Consider the following 20298-nt stretch of genomic DNA (forward strand, 5'->3'; position numbering starts at 1 on the left):
CATGTAATGGGAAATTTGTATAAGAAATGCAAAGTAAAGAGAGACAGGTTTTATAACCATTAGTTACTAAAATTATTAGGTCAAATAATCTGGGTTTACACTTTCATTATGAAATTGAGTCAGTTGTGCTACAGAATACAGACATTTTCTAATCTTAGAAAGGCTAAAATTCATATATAAATTACATACATGATTGGGAAATAGCATCTTAAAATAAAATATAATTTTTTTCCAACAGAATATATAAATATGAGAGATGAGTGGGAAAAGAGTATAAACCACCTCACAGTTCAGATGAGATCTTGTAGTCAAATATAGTTGGTATAAATTTATCTTAAAATACTCATACTTTGGGGCTTGGGGGATTATGGTAGCAAGTCATGACAAACATATGAGAAAAAAAGAAAAGATGCTTTATACACTGCTGGAAACACTCTCACATACTTTCATGACCCAGAACTCCTAGTTTCAGGTATGCATTTGAGGAATGCTGTGAATTAGAGGCAGTGGGGGTAAGTTAAATGTTCATAAATGAAATGTGAGGAAATGTTTGCTTAGTGTGCTTGGAGGAGTCAGAGAAAATGGGTATTACACAGTTCTTTAAAAAGTTTTATATTATCATGACACTTTGTATATTTCACACACACAAAAACACACATCACAGTAACATATACTTTGAAAGGCTACACTAAAATCTAAGAAGCTATATAAACATATTAGAATACCTACAATGGGAAGGGATTGAGCATAAAGGGCAAGTAATAAACTGAGAAAAGCTTTACACAGATTAATCTGCATATAAAAAGAAATGACAAACTATACTTGCAGTCCATGAAGAGAAAAGCAAATGATTTTGTCTAGGGATAGACATGAATTTGCACGTACAAAACTGAAGAGGAATACTCTCTAGCCTTGGATGAACAGAAAACATTCATTCCCCTTTCACTTCTCACCCCTGAGTACTCACTTAAGGATGTGCACAGCCAAACTTTCAGGAGTCTAGAGAGAATCTAGCAGTTGATAACCTAATCAAAATAATTTTTACTTCAGAAGGGAAGGTAATGTGGTTCACTGGGCAAAGGCATTTTCTGTACAAGTTTTGTGACCTGAGTTCAATCCCTGGAGTCCATATAAAGGTGGAAGTAGGAAACTGATCCCACGAATGTTCTCTGACTTCCACATGTATGCTGCAGCATCCCGTTCTGTCCCCAATCATGAGTATATAAACACATGTGTGCACACAGAAATACTGATTAATGAAAAATTTTAAGGAACTTTTTATTTTTCTTTACTCCCTCCCACCCTTAAAACAGGGTCTTGATGTGTAGTGCTTGCTGGCCTAGACCTTCAATCTTCCTGCCTCACCTTCCTGAATCCTGTGCTTTTTAGATGTGCAGTGCTTGTTCACTTCTTTTCCCATAAAAGTTTACTGTCATTATTTCAACAAAAATATGTGAAAATGCTTGCCTATATACAAGTATTTTGTTTTCTATGCTGCCAATATAAAGTTTTCTTTGAACTTATATTTAATGTTCTTAATTATAATTTTCATTTGCATCTATCTGTAGAACCCCAAGTTCCAAAGGCATACAATGAAGAACCAATTCTATGGCAATCACCTTCTGTATTCTGCAGGATCTTGTCATCTGGTTTTAACAGATGCATTCCCGACTCAGTAATAATGACAGACTAAAAGAAATAATCACTCATGCTCAAAGGACTCAATACTGAAGCAATTACTCTAGCTCCTGATTTAATCATATTTTTGAAGAAATCTTCATTTCTCTTTTTTTCCTCACACACTCAAATCTTGACTACATTCCAAGAAGATATGGAAATTTAAATCTTTTCTTAAAATAGGATGTGCTATAACACGACACAGGAACACATCATGCAAATGTCTTCTTGAATACTGAAAAATACGTAGCTTCCAGCTCTGGTTTCATCTTTGTACATTCTTCCTTTGTCAAAGACTGTTTTCTAAGCTTCTGAAGTTTCTCCCTTGAATCAGAATCAGGTCGTGATGGTGCTGGTAGGATGATGCAACCTGCAGTCTATACTATCAGTGAAGGAATCAATCATGAAACCACATCGCTCAATAGAAAACTCACTGTAGCAATTTGGCAATGACCTTCTCAGTGTGAACAGTGACTTTTAGTTTATTCTTCTAAGGTCAGAGTGTGACCTGCAGAGAGGCAGCTCTGTGCAGATTAATATTTATTGTTCTAAGTCTGGGGTCTAGTTGGGGCTATTGTCCAGATCTTTCTGTACCATGGCTACTCCAAGGTGAGTCCCAGTCTAACTGTCTATATTTTATGCTTCCATCTTATTCTATACAATGTTGGCTTTAGACTATGACATTTTTATTGTCCGGTTGTCAGGCAGAAACGAAATATACAGAAAGTCCGCTTACATTTAGGAGCAAAGCCCAACTTTCTTAAGTGGACATTTCTCTTCTCAGAGTATATACACAGCTTTATATTGCTACTGTTCTTATCTGAAAAGAATGTATCTCAGACTACTTGTTAAAATATACCTAATAGCCCAATTATTAAAGGAACTACATTAAAAAACACAGTTCATTACATTTCCACCATCCATCCCATTACCCTCTCTTGCCCTCCATCTCTCTACCAATGAGTTCGTTCTGCTTCTTAGATAGTCTTCATTCTATTCATCTTTTTTGTTTGTTTTGTTTTTGAGACAGGGTTTTTCTGTGTAGCCCTGGCTGTCCTGAAACTAGTTCTGTAGATCAGGCTGTCCTCGAACTCATAGAGATCCACCAGCCTCTGTTTCCCAAATACTGGGAAAAAAGGTGTGCGTCACCACCACCTGGCCTTGTTTTTTTTTTTTTTTTTTTTTTTTTTTTTACTTTTATCTGCATTTATTTCATGTTGAATTTATTCCCGTGCCATTTTTGTTTCTTCAGTTTCTTCTGGGATATCTTTTTCTTCTGTGCAACGTCCTCTTCTGGCTTTGGAACAATCTGTTCCTTTTCAGTGAGGATCATCTCGATATGGCAGGGGGAGCTCATGTATGGGTTAATCCGGCCATGAGCTCTGTAAATTCGTCGACGCATCTTAGGTGCTTTGTTCACCTGGATGTGCTCAATGACCAGAGAGTCCACATCTAAACCCTTCAGTTCAGCATTGCTCTCTGCATTTTTCAGCATGTGCAGCAAAAATTCTGCACTCTTTTTTTGGCCACCGACCCTGTGTCCAGCCCCACTGTTTGGCCTGGGCGCACCTACAGACTCCACCATTGTACCGTCAGAATGGCACACACTGCTTCTTCAAAGTGACATCTTTCAGATACTTGGTCGCTTTTCAGATATGCATACCCTTGATGGCCTGGGCCGTCTCACCGGTGTTCTTAAAGTGAACCCGAAGGTTTGATCCTCTCGATTTGCATGATTTTGTAGGGTTTTCTGGGTCAAGAGAGTAGCGAATCATCTTCACGGGTCACCTCTGGCCGCTTACAGAAAGAGCTTGTTTTTGTTTTTGAGAGAGGGTTTCTCTGTGTAGCTCTGGCTACCCTGGAACTCACCATGTAGGCCAGGCTGGCCTTGAACTTACATAGATCCGCCTGTCTGTCTCCCAAGTGCTGAAATTTGAGACATGCACCATCATGCCCAGCAATTTCTTGTATTATTAAAACAAAAATCTACATTTTATATATGAGAAAAATATTAGTCTAAGTTTAGTGTATTTCACTTAATGTGCCAATCTTGGAGATTTCCATTTTCCTGCAAATGATAATAGCATTTCATCCTTCTTCATAGCTGTATAAACCCCGGTGTATGTATATACTCTATTCATCTGTTGATGGTCACTTTGGCTGACAGCATCATTTGATTACTGTGACTAGTACAGGGTATGGAGAATCCCTCCTGTATCCTGACTGGCCAGCTAAGAAAGCCCAAGGATCCCTGTCTCTGCTTTCCCAGAGTTGCGATTACATGCGTGTACCATCAAGACTCTTTGTTTTTGTTTTTATAATGTGAGTTCTCGTGATTAAACTCAGGTCACCCTTGTAAGCACTGTACTGATTGACTGAGCCATCGCTTCAGTCCTATTTGACTTATTGAGACTTTTATTTCCAACATTCTCATTTGTTGTTTTTTTTTCTCCCCCTTCAGAATCTTTTTACTAATTTTTTTCCCACTTAGTGGCTGAGTTTGTTGACCTAGTCTTCAATGGACTTTACTTCATTTGTTTCTTTTAATCTTCTTTGAGGTTATTGATTATTTTTAAAATGAGACTTCTGGATTTTTTTTGGCATTTCAAGCATTTAAATATCTTTAGATTCAATTTCTGAAGGGTTATGAATTTTAGGAGTGAGGTTGCATTGTCTTTTCAGATTTCTTTTGATACCTGTGTACTGATTTGCATGGATATTCCTCAGATCTTATATGGGGTCTTCTTTGTGAGCATCTTTTGTTTGAGGCCCCCAAACCACTCAGAGGGCAAAACATGCTGCTACAATGGCAGCACCATCCAAGGAAATCAGAGAAAGAAAACGAATCTTAAAAAATCAATTAAAGACAATTACCACATCATGAATGATCACGGAAGAGTGGCAAAAAATAATGTAACATAAATTATGATTTAAAAATTAATAAAATAAAGGGGGCAAGAAAGGAAAAAAGTTTAATGAAAAGGAGAAATAAAGTAAGAAATAAAAAATGAAAGTAAGAAATAAAGTAAGAAAATAAAAAATAAAATAAAAAAATAACAAAAGGTGTAAAGGTAAGAAGAATACAAAAGATTGCAAAATATAAAGAAAAAATAGTACTTAAATATGGTAATAAGAAAAACAAAGGAAAAGAGGCAAAGAATTAAAAGGGCTTCTTCCTGGATGCTCTACTACTGGAATTTTCTGGGTATGTGCTGGGTTATAGCTGTAGTCTACTAGAGTTCCTCTTGCTTCCCACTGCTTGTGATAAGGGGTTGAGGGCCAGGCCTGTCAAGGGTACCTTGCCAGTATGAAAGCTATATTCACTCTAGAAGACTTCTTTCTTTACATACTGGGAGCTGACTCTAGACAAAAACCCAGTTTAAGCAACCAGAGGGTCTGTGCACCTGAATGTGGAAACTGTCCAAGCCATGAGGTGTGCTGGAGAGGGGGGAGATGGACAGAGCATTGAGTCTGCTCTGGAGCAGGACAGGAAGATCACTTGAATACTCTGCCTATGTAGGCTCACGCTTCTGGGCTGCATTCAGCAGTAAATCACCTTGGTGCAGACTCTGAGAGATCACTGGATCTACGCTCTGAGCTCTGTGTCTCTACAGTGACCCACAGCATATGGGGTTCCTTTTTTGTCATATGAACACATGGGCTAAGGTCCCAGAATTATAAGCAACAGAGTAAACTTATTCTACTTTGTTAAGGGCAGAAAATGGGATGTTCTACTACTAATAAAAACCAGGTCAGAAGGGACCTCCAAACCTCATCACACATGAAACGAACAGACTCCAGGACAACTCGAGTTGCAGAGCTTTAGCCATTCAATCTTAATCTCCTTTATCTGTTTTCACAAAATTCTACTACACTAGTGAAGAACTAATTTTTCTGGACAATTATGGTGGCAGCAGAGAAAACATATGAAAATTTACAGAAACCAGTGTATAGAATGTTCTATAACTTATCAAATAAGGCCTGAAAAAAGTGATTAAGTAGAAACAAATGTCTCTCATTTTCTTGACCTTTACTGCTTCAACATTTTTAAAAAGGACAAGTTTACATACATATCTCAATATATATCTCTGAAAATCTTAGGTTTGCATTTAAAAAGAATAAGAAGATGCAAAATGATTATCATAAAAAAGGAACTCACCAATGATGCCACTGTCCCTGCTTTCCAGGGTGGAGGTTGGACTGGTGACGGCGCCATAGCTACAGTCCTTGGCAGCTGCATTTGTACTGACTGGTGGGAGCGTAGAGCAGGGGCTGCTGGCGGGGGGAGAGGCAGTGCTGCTAGTCAGGGTGGAGCAGGGGCTTATCCGCTGGGTGATTGCTGAGGTCTGAAAAATTAGAGTCCGTACAAAGTAAGATCAACTGGTCCAGCTGTAAAAATGCATCTCAAGGCCAAATAGTAATTGACTAAACAAAAAACAATAAATATTATCAATGTAGCCTTTCCAACTGCTACACTGGCTTAGTCTTAGATTTCCAGAATGAGAAATCCCATGTTCTACAATTAAGGTAAAACCTGACCACTTAACATGAACAGAGACTTGTGACTAGTTTTCTACTTTAGAAATTACCAGGGACAGAAATGTCTTCTTAAACACAAAATGCTATTTCCAATCAATGAAACTTTTGGAAGGTTTGGAACTTTGTCTTGTTAAAAAACCCTCCTTTGACTAGAAAAAGAATAACTCTGTAGCTGAGGAAAAATAAAGTTCTTAATGAAAAGAAGGGTCTTTTTGATAAACAGGTCACGAATGCAGAGGAAAATACCTTATTCTATAAGCCTCTCTAATAATACAAGGTAAACGATGTTAACACAAAAATTAATTCTGGTAAAAAGTGATTACATGCAAAGATAATTTATATCTTGAGTAATTCTTACACCTGAGATGATGACCTTTCTAAGTTTCTGGAGGAGGACAATCTTGAACTACTGATCCTCTTGCCTCCCTGTCCCAAGTTCTCCTACTACATGAGTGCACCATTATGCCCAACTTTCCTTGCTAAGTTTTTAATATGAAGGGATTAAAAATTACCAAAAGGTTGGTGATAATATATTCTGATTTGTCTAACTAATGAGATTCATTTTTTTTATTCAGTTCTTTCTTCCAAAATAAATTACAAAGTAGTGAATAAAAGTACTTTTTGGTCAAGTACTAATTTTATTCTTATAAAAATCATACGTGATCAAAGACGAAATTACATGAAGAAGCACTAATGATAAATTTTAATATGTTTAAACATTAAATTTAAAAGAAGCCTTTCAACTCTTTTACATATAGTCTCCATCAATAGTCTCTTTGATGAAACTGAGTCTACATTTAATAAGAAGAGAATGTGGATACAATCCCCAGGTTTAATTATTTAGGTTCAATCTGTGTTGGATTTTATTTCTGCACAATACCTGGTTATAAAATATACATTTGACTTACACTAAGTCTCATTATATTACAACCAAATAAATACTTTCAGTCATATTAGTAACATTAGGAACTGATTTTTATTTACAACGAAATAAGCCCTCAAAATCTAGGAGGTAAATTTCTTTTCCTATATAGTATTTCTCCAGAGAAAAGAGGAGTTCCAATTTCTTTGTAACCTCTGTCTTTTACGAAATATTACTGGTCACTAGAGTAATGCCTTTTACATAGGAGTGCAGCAAAAATCACTTATAAGACACATTGAAAAAAAAAAGCTCCAACAAAACCAACAGACATAGAGCTCATTAGTACCTCAATTTAAAAATTCAACACACAATGTTTTTTCAGTGGTCAGTTGTTCATTTGCCTCACATGTAGAATGGCTCACAAACAACACGAGGGCTTTGGCACTGTGGGAGAGGGGATCATCCCTGGACTCTTAGGGCAAGAGGGTCTTGGCCTTAGTATACACTAATAAGGGAAGGAAGGTGATTTCACTTGCCTGCCCTTGCTAGGGACTAGAAGAAGAAAGTCGGTTCCACTCCTCCCACCTCTCAGCCAGGAAACCATCTTGGTGACGTATTTCATTCTAACCATTGTAATACGTGGTAAAGGGACTAGCTTGGTCCCAACCACTACAGGGAGGTCAACACACAATTTTGCCCTTCCTGTACTCAGTTTACATAGCTTGTGGGCTGATGAAATGAACTGCACTCGATGTTTTACAACAGGTATATCTATACTTGTCATACATCAAAAAGTTTTATTTTGGGATGAATTCATTGTTAACAACTCATTTCTATATGTAAACAAGATTCTCATTCTGGTCTTTGTCAACAGGCAGTGTATGACATATATAATATAGTCCATGTAAAGGTTAACCCCAAATTCACAATTTTTATGTTATTTTCTAAAAAATAAAGCAATTATTATTGAACACACGCTTTAAAAGTCTTAAATATAAAAGCAAAAGCCGTAAATTGTTTAGAAACTCAGAAACTCTTCAAGGCTTAAGAATTAAAAGACAACCCCTACATTTATATATGGAGGCTAGTAAACGAGGTGCAGATATTATTTTCCATGCTGCAGGCCAAATGGATATCTATTCAAGTTACTCCAATTCTACAAGCTTTTAGCAGTTTTCTAACCATTCTCCAAATGGAGCAAAACCAAATTCACTATCTGGACCTTTTCTAAGGTTCCACATATAGGTGGATGGCTGGTGAGATGGCCCAGTGGATAAGACCCCTTGCTGGCTGTGTAAGCTTGATGCCCTGAGTCTGATCCCTGGAACCCACATAATGCAGAGAGAACTGTCTCCATTAGGTCGTGCTCTGACTTTTCTACATATGCACGGCTGTACATGTGCTCCTCTATACATGTGCTTTTATACTACACACATCATGTACACACATACACCTGTCTAATCATAATACTTAAAAAATGCAGGCAAACTGAAGATGAAACTCTAACATTCATCCTAACACCTTAGGGACTGCTGAAAGAAGAAAATAAAATTACTAGAAGTAATTATCACTTCCAGTAATTGTTCTTTTACAGAAAATGACCTATTCTAACCTACCTGTTAGATTCTGCCATCATAGTACTAATCTGGGACATCTTCACTATAGTGTCTTCTGGAATGCACTAGTTCATCTTTGTCAAAGCATTTAGCTTAGCAGAAAGTTATCAAGGATCATGATCTCCTAGTTCTTAATAGTCTCCCTAGACTACAAATTCCAATGGTCAATAGAGCCACTTTCTCTGTGGCTCCAGAACATTTAAAAATATTCTTTTCCAAGAAGCTACAAGTGTCATTAGTTTTTACATTTATGTAATGCTTAACAGTTTTAAAAATATTTTTATATACTTTCACTTCTTACATACAAGTAAAATACCAATACACTTAATAAGAAGAAAAGAAAGAAACATGAAAATGGGGACCAGGGAGATAGCTGAGCAAGCCTGATGACCTGAGTTTGATTCTTGGGACCCACACAGTAAAGGAAAGAACTGACTCTCATAAGTTGCCCTCTGAGCTCCACATATATGCCAAGGTACATTTTTCTGATACATACACCAATATATAAATGTAATAGTAATAATAATAAATACAAAAATGAAATTATTAAAAATATGAAGGTAATGAAATAGTATTCTCTAAACATAGTCTTACATATTGTACATGCTAATTATGCTATTTATTACTGTATTCTTTCTATTTATATGGCACTTTCAGCTTACAAAGCATTATTGCTGTTACAATAATCCTGTTATCTTGTCACCTTTCTTTTCTTTTCTTCTTGGTGGGAGGCTAAACATTAAACCAGGGCCTTTAATTTGCTGGCCAAGCACTTACCACCAGCTATTTCCCAGCCTATGCTTTAGAGTTTTACTTGGAGATACGGTCTTATTTAAAAGTAAGGCACAGTCTACATACTTGCAACATGATTTGAAATCACAATGACATGAAGACTCTCAAAAGCAAGATGAGTAATTTTATCATCTTTGAAGAAATGTAGCTTTGTAGCAAAACAATAAATAAATAAGTGTTTGGCTATGAGAAGGAGGAGGGTATCACTATAGTGGTCATTATTAGAGCAGTCATATGCTAACCTGACATAAATATCAAGAAATTAAAAGTATCTGGGAGTTACCTCAGTGGTAAAGCTCTTGCCTAGCAAGCATAAGGCCCTAGGATTGGTTCCCAGGATAGGGGTAGGTCAAGACATCTCCCCAGGCCTGAATATATAAGTCACTGAAATAGTTAGGTTTCTGTTACTGAGATAAAGGTTAAAGGCAACTTGGAAAAGAAGTCTATTTCAGCCTACAGTTATAGTCCAATCATGAAGGAAGTCAGAGGAAGAACTCAAAGCAGAAACTTGGAGGAAGGACTCAAGCAGAGGCCATGGAGGATTGCTGCTCACTGGTTTGTTCCCACTAGTTTCTTCTGGTTGCTTTCTTACAGTCTCAGACCACTTGCCCATGGGTGTTACTACACACAGTGAGCTAGGCCCTCACATCAAGCATTCATCAAGAAAATGCCTACAGGCAATCTGACAGCCCCACTTCTCACTGAGATCCTCTTCTCAGATAACTCTAACTTGTGTCAAGTTGACAAAAAGCAAACTAGGACATAACCCAAAAGAAAGTTAACTCTAAAATAATATTTTAAAGCTTTCTGACATAGATTCTCAGACCATTAATTTCTCAGATTTTCAACTTTTCTAATAAATGCACTCAAAACTAGTCTTTATTATTTTTCAGTAAACCTTGAGCTACATCCTACATGTTATACTTAGTTTTCATTGCAACAGTTTAAAATCTTTTCTAATTTTCTGAATTCAAAGGCTGCTGAGACGCATATTATTTAATTGCTAAACATATGGGATGTTTAACTTTTAGCTGTCATTTTCTAAGCTATTTTTATAATTAATTCTACTGTGGCAGAAGTAATTGGTAGTTTTAGAAACCGATTAAGATCTGCTCTAGGCTCAGTGTATCATCAACCTGCCAATAATGCATATGTAGTTGGGAACAGTGTATACTCTTAATTTCTCAGTGCAGTGTTAATCCCTCAGCTCTTTCATTTGAGTAACTTAATATTTAGTCACTCATTAGTTTGTTTTTTTTGGCTTTTGCATATATAAAACACAAACAAGAAATACTGTGATTATGGGAAATTAAATTATAGGCCACAAAATGAATTCTAACAATTGATATCATTCCTTTCAGGATGAGCACACACCCGCATCATCTTCCTTTCCTGCTATAAAATTCTAATTCCCATTGGTTAGTCAAGTTGATAGGGCATAGCTTACCTGATTTTCATCCTGTACTTCCATGCTGTACTGATCACCTGGCTGTACTTCCGGGACTTTCTCTCCAAGGAGGAAACCCAGACGAGTCATGAGTGTGTTTGCTGCCTCATCTACAGAAGGCGGTGGACCAAGTTCCTGTTCAACATCACCTGCAGCAAGAAGAGAGCAAACATAAATCTTAAAAACAAAATGGTTTAGTTCTATTGCTGTTTTTATATTGTTTGTTTTTCTTTAGTTTTCACATTCTAAATTCAAAAATTATAATGCTCAAGTCTATCAGCTGAATTTTTAAATTTCTGCATGAGTGCATGTATGCTTGTGTGTGTAGAGGTCAGAGGTAAGTCTCAGTGTTGTTCCTGAGCAGCATTTACCTTGTTTCTGAGATGCTGGTCTTTCACTTGTACTAGGGAAGATTGACCGGGAAGGGGGGCCAGTTAGTCCTAGAGATCTGCCTGTCTCTACTACCCCAGTACTGGGATTACAATCATGTGCCACCATGACAGGTTTTTATGTGGGTGGGAGATTGGACTCGAGTCTGCCGGCTTGCATCGCAAACACTTTAATAACTAAACCATCTCCTGAGCCCTTGATTTCCCTACTTTTAAAGATTGCAATTTTCACAATCTATTAAGACTATTCTCAATCTATGTATAAAAATACTTGAATTGAAGAAATGTTTTTGCAGCATGGAAATGTGTAAATGTTACATGTAACACTGTAACATGTTAATGGTTCCTGTTATTTGACCAGTAGCTTTCAAACAGTCTCATTCTTGGATCTATGTTTTAGTTGCAACAGCTCCATCCTTCAAGTTCCTTAGATGGTTTCTCTTTTTTAAAGAGTTTGTGTAAGTACTCCTTTTATAGGCTGAAGTAATTTAAACTTTTGATAAAGTTTCAAAATAGTACAAAGAATTTCTGCCCCACCCCCAGCCATATAAAACGTAGAATTCTCCTTATCCTCCATAGCTGACCATTTTCTATAAACACATTCTTTTGTGTAGCTCACAGGCCAGTATCCTGACCTTTCCCATTACTATGACCTCAGCCCCATGCTGAACCAAGTTTGAATCCTTGGTGACATGCTCTAGATTAGAAACTAGCATTGCAGCGTTACACAACTCAGTTATCAGGTCATTTTCAAACTAAGAAACAGCTTTACTGTTAACTGCCATGACCCTGACTCTTATAAGGCTTACAGTGTAGGTATTTAGTGCAATGTTCTTCAATTTATCTTCTGAGTCTATCCAGGTTATGCATTTCTTGGGCATCAACAAACATTGCGAACGAGAATTTGGGTGATTGCCCAGGTAGTCAGTTGTCTCTGTCATTTATGGCACATTTTGGATATCTCTCATTTGTTAAGTAATATTTATTCCCTTCTCAGATCTTTGACAGAGTTGAAGATTATATAATTGTAATTACTCTCTACATTATTTAGACTCCTTGAGATAGAATGTCTGGTAAAACTTTTGTTCTCAATATTGTTTGTTATATCTATTATTTGTTATTATTGTTTATAGTTGTATTTGGTTTAGTTCTGTCTTATTTAAACAAAAAGGGGGAGATGTAGGGATAAGCCCGCCTATTGGGGGCGGGCTCGCCACTGGCGAATGTTTACTGATAAATCCCCTTCCTGTTTCCTGTACTTCGCGGGAACCTTGGTTTCGTGAGTCTGGTTTTCCCATTAAAGTTGTGCAAATACTTATCACAATTTGTCTGCATTAATCTAAGCCGCCACATCACTCAATGAACAATTACATTGTATTCATATACACATATATTTGTAAAGTAGTATTTATATGTGCAAATATATATACCTACACGCGTATTATTTCCTCAAGTACATACACATTGTTTATACATATACATTTCCATTTTTGTTTGTAAACCTACACACACAGAGTTCTCAGTGACAACTCTAATTCTAACCCAATACCTCCTTAGGGTTAGTTCATAAGATATAATTCTCTTCCTATAATATTAACAAAGGGGCCTCTGTCCTTAGTCTGCTTTCCCTCCAGATAACACATTTAGCTGTTACCTAAGGTGACCCTGTACACAATCGTTCTTATATTGGTTGTGCTCCTACTCTAAGCTAAGGAGCTTCAGTCACCACCACTTCATCTTCTACCCCAAATGAGACAGAATTCATATATTGTAAATTTTACTTCAGTGATTATATAATGCAGTGGCTCTCAGTTTATTCATAAAGTTACACCACCATGACATCACCACAATCTGATTTTAGAATATTTTTATTACTTCAAAAGGAAACCATGGCTCATTTTTGCCCTGAAATTTAGATTCTTAAAATTCCTAATCTCTGCTATTCATTTTAGCCCTCTTGCTTAAAGAATGTCACATTTTTTCCATACAATTAGCCTTTTGGGTTTCTGTTCTAGATTGAGTGGCATTTTAATGGCCACTATAAGAATTATCTTTTCCATTGAGAGATGCTGAAGAGAAAATAGTACCATCCATGGCCACCATCCCCCACCCCCACTTTATACTACTCATCCCTAAGAAGTTTTTTTTTTTTTAATCAGTCAAAACTGAGCCAGGGAGCTTAAAATGATTCATTATAAATGTGATATGGAATTTTTTTTAATGATATATTTACATGGCCATAAGTAAGTATTTTTTTGGTTCAGATGCAAGCAACTCTCACTTTGTAAGCAAGCATACACAAACCCTATGTAATATTTTAGATTGCTTTTTATATCTTTCTGTTACAGCAAACTTTAGTTATAGTGTTACATGGTTTGCCACCAGGATACAAAAGTTTTTTATAATTTATGATAATCAGTATTAAACATTTAAATACTTCAAATGCTAAGAAAAGTTTTGGTTTTTAACATTCAGTTTCTTATTTATCGTGACTTCCCTCCTATGGTCACAAACTGGATTAGACAAGAGATGCATGTATATTTTTGTATACTAGTACTAAAGTTCTGTCTGTGGAAAAAAAATCTAGATAAAACTATTATTGAATTTATGTCAGAGGATCTATTTTCCTTTCAATGGTCACCATAAATTTCTTTTCAACAGAACAGAAATAATAGGTAGAATTATTTTTATACTGTAAACATGCATTTATGTGCTAGCATTCTTTCAAATGACTGAAGCTTGTTGTTTATTGATTAAATAAAATGATAAATTGTTCTCCTTCAGCTCACAAACAATCCCTTTTCTCTGCTACACATTAAACTAATTCTCAACTTTTATCATAGATTCTAGGTCTCTAGATATTCAAGGACTCCATTTCATTTTCTCCTAAAAGGCTATAATTACCAAATATTTTCTAAACAAAATTTTATTGCTAGGTTTTACTAAAATTCACAAAACATGTAAGAGATAAGGCTATAATCTATATGGAAATAAAAGGATCACTACATGATGTGTTTAGTGACACACTTAAAATACATAATATACACAAGTTGATATTCTAAATATTTTACAAATCTTAATCATTAAAAATCATTTTTAGGCAGTATTTTGCCCCATCGCCCAAGCTGAACTTGACCTTACACTCTCCTGCCTTAGCCTCCTGAACGCTGGAATAGTAGGCACATGTCACTGTACCTGGATCAACTACTTTCTTCATGAAAAAATGTGACACTATCTCTTGATTATAAGAAGACGATATCAGATGATAGCAGTCTTGACTTATCTTCTTCCCTCATCCGATGCTAGTACGTGTTAAACAAATAACCCTATAATCTCAGTGGCTTAATAAAACAGAGCAGGTTGTTTCACTCGTTATGGTTGTAGGAAGCTCCATTTTGTTGTTTTGAGACAGAGTCTTACTATATAGCCCAGGCTGACCTTGAACTCATGATTTTCCTACCGCAGCCTCTTGAGTGCTGGAATCACAGTCATGTACCCCACCCTCACATTCAGCCTACCTTACTTAATCTTTATAACTTTATGAAGTAGGTATTACTATCACTTTACATACGATTAGAAGGAGGCATATGGAGTATAATCAGTTCAAAGTCCCACAAAGAAAAACTAGGATTAGAACTCAGACTCTGACTCCAAAATTTAGGCTTCCAATTACCATGATTTAGTGCCTTGCTGGAAGGAAATGGTGTAACTAATGAGTGTTGAAATAAGAAACGCTAAAGGTGTACATAGTGAGAGAACATTTGCCTATTGTGTCCAAGACCCTGTGTTTGATCTCTTGCACTGTAAAACAAACAACCTAGTAGAAAGCATACTGTTTATAGTATTTTAATTTCAGCAACTATAATAACACATATATTCTATAACCCGCTGACCTCTATTGTTATCTTGGTCAGAGACCACACTAGGCCTTTTACCTATAGAACCTACCCTCAGGGCCATAAGTACTTTGTAAAGGAGTTTCTATGTAGTCACACCTTAAGCGTTACTGTGCACCTGGAATGGGAACGATTGGGGACTGAACCAGCTACCTAGGCCAGAACCTGAGAAAGCAAGTTCTACGGGAGGAGTGGATCCAGTCCAGGGACATTGGTGGTCCAGGACTGAGCTGACGACCTGGAAATGATTGTTGCCTGGAAACTTTTTCCCAAATTGTACTGTTTTATTTATTTTTTTATTGTTTTTATTGAGCAACAACAACAAAGAAAAATCTGGCAGAGTAAAGTCTATAAATAAGACACTAGTAAAAGGGAAAAGGCAAGTGACACAGTGGCTAAAGACAACTGCAATTTGGCAGCACATATACTAAATTTGTAATGATTCAGAGATGAGCATGATCCAATTTCAAGGATGACACACAAATTCAAGAAGCGTTCTATATTTTTTTAAAATGACATCAGAATTTAAAAAAAACTGCAATTCATATAACCAACAGAGGCCTGTATCCAGAAAATAAATCCCTGCACCCCAAGTCAATGAAAAAAATCTAACAAAAGTTGAGAAATAGCTTCCACACACCTGCTACACCTACACTTCTCACTGTTTTTTCCATTAAACAAATGTAATTTAAAATTTATAACATTCTTCAACACCTGTATATTTAGCATCTTGTTAACAAAATTTTCCAAAAAATAACACATAACAGTCACGTGGCACTCACAGAATTGTTCATATGAACAAAATCTGAAATCAACCATCAATAATGGAAAACGAAATAAGAGCAATAAAAACACCTTGCAAAATATGAAGAATACACACTAAAGGACTTCACTTATATAAAGCTAAAAAGGCAGTGAAACAAACAAAAGACAGGTAAGGGCATGGAGGCGGCATGAGGAAAGCATCTGAACACAAGAGCACAGAACAGATAAGGTTCTGCATCTCAAGTCTGGTAGCACCTAATACATAGGAGTGTGTTCACTTCATAAGATTTCAGAACAAAGAATTACATTCAGACACTTTTCTGTATTTATGTTGAACGTTAATAAAAAATCCACAAACAATGAATTAAGGACACAGGCACCGACTTTCAGAATGGAACAATTATTATTATTATTATTTTTTGATTTTTCGAGACAGGGTTTCTCCGTAGCTTTTTTTGGTTCCTGTCCTGGAACTAGTTCTTGTAGCCCAGGCTGGCCTCGAACTCACAGAGATCCACCTGCCTCTGCCTCCCGAGTGCTGGGATTAAAGGCGTGGAACAATTATTTTGAAGAAAGAAGTGAAACTTATGAAAAAGGAAGTAAATATTTCAAATTCAATATCTATTTAAATGTTCAAATGAAGTAGAGTAAATATTAACAAATTCAATACCATAAAAGTCTAGATTTTCCAAGCCAAGAGGTGGTGGAGCATGCCTTTAATTCCAGCACTCAGGAGGCAGAGGCAAGCAAATCTCTGTTTTAAAGACTTAGAGGAAATTACATACAAAATGTATTAAAACATATCATCTGGGGTGCTGGAAAATGACTCATTTGGTAAGAGGGCCTAAGTTTGGACCAGCTTTTGAGAGACACATTTTCAGTTGTATTCTGGATCTTACTATCTTACCTCTCAGGCCTTTGGGAAACTTGATATAAAAGATGAACCTTCCTCTCTCAAAAATTAAAGATAATGTGTTTAGGTAAGTTTTTCCCATTGGGTATAAAATACATTTAATACTATTGCAATACAAATCACAAACAACTTTACCAACTCCTCTTCTCATACTTTTCTAATGATTATGTTAAGCAGCTGATGTATATAAGAACTATTTTACACATCAAAGGAGGTACTAAAAAGCATAGAGAAGAAATAAATAAAATTGTCTTGGGAGAGTGGAAGGTGGAAGATGAAGAAGTCATATCTGAAATTAATACTTCAATGAGTATGATGTTGAATATTAGACTGAAGAAAAAGGAGCAGAGAGAATAATTTTCAGAAATTCTGCTTGAATTTACAATTCAACTCAAATGTCAAATCCTATGATAAAAACTGACTACATACAAAATATTTAATGTTTTAAAAATGATTATTTCTAATCAATACCACATTACTGGTAGTGTTAACAGCATTAAACATAATGTTTACTAAGGCACTACTAGCTGATCAATCCCTATGTTCATAAAATATATTAAATCATTTAATACTCATAATATCCTATTTTACAAGTAGAAAAATCTGCAAAGATGAAGATCTTGCTTGCTAAGGGCTCAGTGTCAATAAAGCAACTGTTAATATTTTAAATACAGGCTGTCTGGTTCAAGAGCCCCCCCCTTTTCCCCCCTAAACAGGTTTTCTCTGTAGCTTTGGAGCCTGTCCTGGAACTAGTGTAGACCAGGCTGGGCTCAAACTCACTGAGATCCACCTGTCTCTGTCTCCCTAGTGCTGGGATTAAAGGCATGCGCACCACCTCTGTCCAGGAAGCACATGTTCTTAACAACTGCATTACTATGTTAAAATATGAGATTTAAAAAAATATACAATTGGTAAGTATTTGGTTGTTTGAAACAGGGTCTTTTACAGCCCAGGTTGTCCTCAAAGTCCCATCAAGTCTCCTGACTCAGCCTTCCAAGTGCTGGATAACAAGCATGCGTCACCATACCTGTTCCTATGATTATTTATTTTTCTCTTTAACAGAATACACTGCAGTTATTTGATATTAGACAATATGGGAAAATACTTACTGACTTAAAAATTTTTTTTCTACTGAGAATTTTGGCTGTCCAGCACTGTGTTAGGTGTTAGATATACACTTATGAAACATGGGCACCATTCCATAACCATGGGAGAAATGAAATGCAATTTAAATCACAGCAAATTAAGTTCTGTGATAAATATAACACAAGCAAAAAAAAAATAAGCTGCTTTAAAAAAAGCCAGTGAATATTTCAGAAGACATTTTATGAGCCTTTACTTTTAAAGGTACCAATTCTCTACTCAGCAGGTATACATCACCTGTAAAAGTACCTTCTGCTTCAAGTAGGCAATACCCAGGGAGAAAATAATGATTATTTTCCAAAGAGGAAAATACCTAATAGAAAATCATTTAAACCTCTAATCTTTATCCTAACATGATAGCTGCATACAAATAATGAAATGTTTTGTCTTTCATTTTTTTAATTCTCAGCATTCTCTTAGCATGTGCTATGCCATTTACACAATCCATTCATTACAAACTACTGATTTCTCATCGATTTAAATATGACATCTCTTTGTTCTTTAAAAATGAATCTCTGTGTTCTTTCTAACAGAGGTATAAAATAAAAACAATTATCTTGACCCAACTACCAAAACAAACTTGATTATATTTCCATTTCTTAGTTCTTAAACAATTTGTTGAAGTTCTCCTTTTTGGAATACTAAAAAATGAGTAACCCACACCAAGTGTTGAGAAAGTACAAGAGCTTCTCCATGTTCTTGCAAAAATAGCTCCTTAATGCACAAATCAGTATCTAGCAAAAATGAAAGCCAGGGACTCTGGTACCTCCCCACTCACAGAGCAGCTGGTATTAAGGCATCACCCCACATTTAGTTCCCTTGGCCACAACTAAAGATGAGGCAGAGGAACAAACGGAGTCATAGTGAAAATACTGTAACTGTTGAAACTGGGGGTATATTCATGGAGACACTCTAAGTTTACACCTTTCTACAGGATTTCTTGGGACTCAGACACATAGCTTTACCTAGATAACAGAATTATTATGAACTTGTGCTCTGGTGATTGACTAATAAACAAGTGGTTTCTCTGGTCCTTTCAACTCTGGTCTCAGAATGAGTATGTCTAGACCTACTGTTTTTAAGGCACATTTTAGTATGTAAGCTAGACTAGGCCCAAATTCACAGTATGGCCCGGATGATCAAACTTTTAATAATCTTGCCTTAGCCTCTTGAGGGCTGGAATTATGGTAGTAGACTCAAAACATTTTTTCCCCCTTTTTGGTATGTGTGAAAGTTAGAGCACTACACACCTAGCAGAAAGAGAGTCAGAAATTAAATCCAGATAAATTGGGGATTTAGCTCAACGTAGCCCTTCATTTAATTCCCTGTACCTGTCTCCCCTGTCCAAAAGAAGAAGATATTAAATCCAGGTCTGACTCTAAAACCTAAAGTTTTACTCACTAATATATGGGGTCCAAGAATGGGGCATTAAAGTGACTGTAATTCCTGGGTGGTGGTGGCACACGCCTTTAATCCCAGCACTCAGATCTCTGTGAGTCTGAGGCCAGCCTGTTCTACAAGAATTAGTTCCAAAGCAAAAAACCCAGGATATCCAAAACAACCCTGTATAATAAAAGAACTTCTGGCGGCATCACAATACCTGACTTCAAGCTCTACTACAGAGTTACAGTAATGAAAAACAGCCTGATATTGGCATAAAAACAGACAGGAGGACCAATGGAATCATACTGAAGACTCGGATATCAATCCACACACCTACAAACTCCTGATTTTTGACAAAGAATCAAAAAATATAAAATGGGAAAAAGAAAACATATTCAACAAATTGTGCTGGTATAACTATATATCAACATGTAGAAGAATGAAAATAGATCCATGTCTATTGCCATGCACAAAACTCAAGTCCAAGAGGATAACTATATGTTTTTCCTTGGGTTCACCTTCTTATTTAGCTTCTTTAGGTTCACCAATTATAGACTCCGTGACCTTTATTTATGGCTAAAAACCACTTATGAGCGAGTACATCCCATGTTCATCTTTTTGGGTCTGGGTTACCTCACTCAGGATAGTGTTTTTTATTTCCATCCATTTGCATGCAAAATTCGAGAAGTCATTGTTTTTTACCGCAGCGTAGTACTCTAATGTGTATATATTCTACACTTTCTTCATCCATTCTTCCATTGAAGGGCATCTAGGTTGTTTCCAGGTTCTGGCTATTACAAATAATACTGCTATGAACATAGTTGAACAAATGCTTTTGTCATATGATAGGGCATCTCTTGGGTATATTCCCAAGAG

General features: G+C 36.3%; 1 protein-coding gene, 1 non-coding gene and 1 pseudogene across 9 annotated transcripts in view; 1 reads left to right on the plus strand and 2 right to left on the minus strand.

Annotated features, from left to right (window-relative positions):
* Tanc2 (tetratricopeptide repeat, ankyrin repeat and coiled-coil containing 2) overlaps positions 1-20298 on the minus strand; it is a 313979-nt gene that overhangs the window by 131858 nt on the left and 161823 nt on the right. For all 8 annotated transcript variants that reach the window (XM_050120340.1, XM_050120346.1, XM_050120345.1 and 5 more), the window contains 2 exons: positions 10934-11082; positions 5837-6023 (listed from right to left, as the gene is read on the minus strand). In XM_050120340.1, the coding sequence (XP_049976297.1) occupies positions 5837-6023; positions 10934-11082 (336 nt within the window). The remainder of the gene's footprint in view (positions 1-5836; positions 6024-10933; positions 11083-20298) is intronic.
* On the minus strand, positions 2885-3452 carry LOC126487554 (60S ribosomal protein L17-like; annotated as a pseudogene).
* Positions 15624-15725, plus strand: LOC126487565 (U6 spliceosomal RNA). Its single transcript, XR_007588418.1, has one exon. It is a non-coding gene; the product is annotated as a U6 spliceosomal RNA (small nuclear RNA).

Source organism: Alexandromys fortis, unplaced genomic scaffold, assembly GCF_014885135.2.
Source record: "Alexandromys fortis isolate MF-2015 unplaced genomic scaffold, M_Fortis_MF-2015_v1.1 scaffold_174, whole genome shotgun sequence".
Classification (NCBI taxonomy): Eukaryota; Metazoa; Chordata; class Mammalia; order Rodentia; family Cricetidae; genus Alexandromys; species Alexandromys fortis.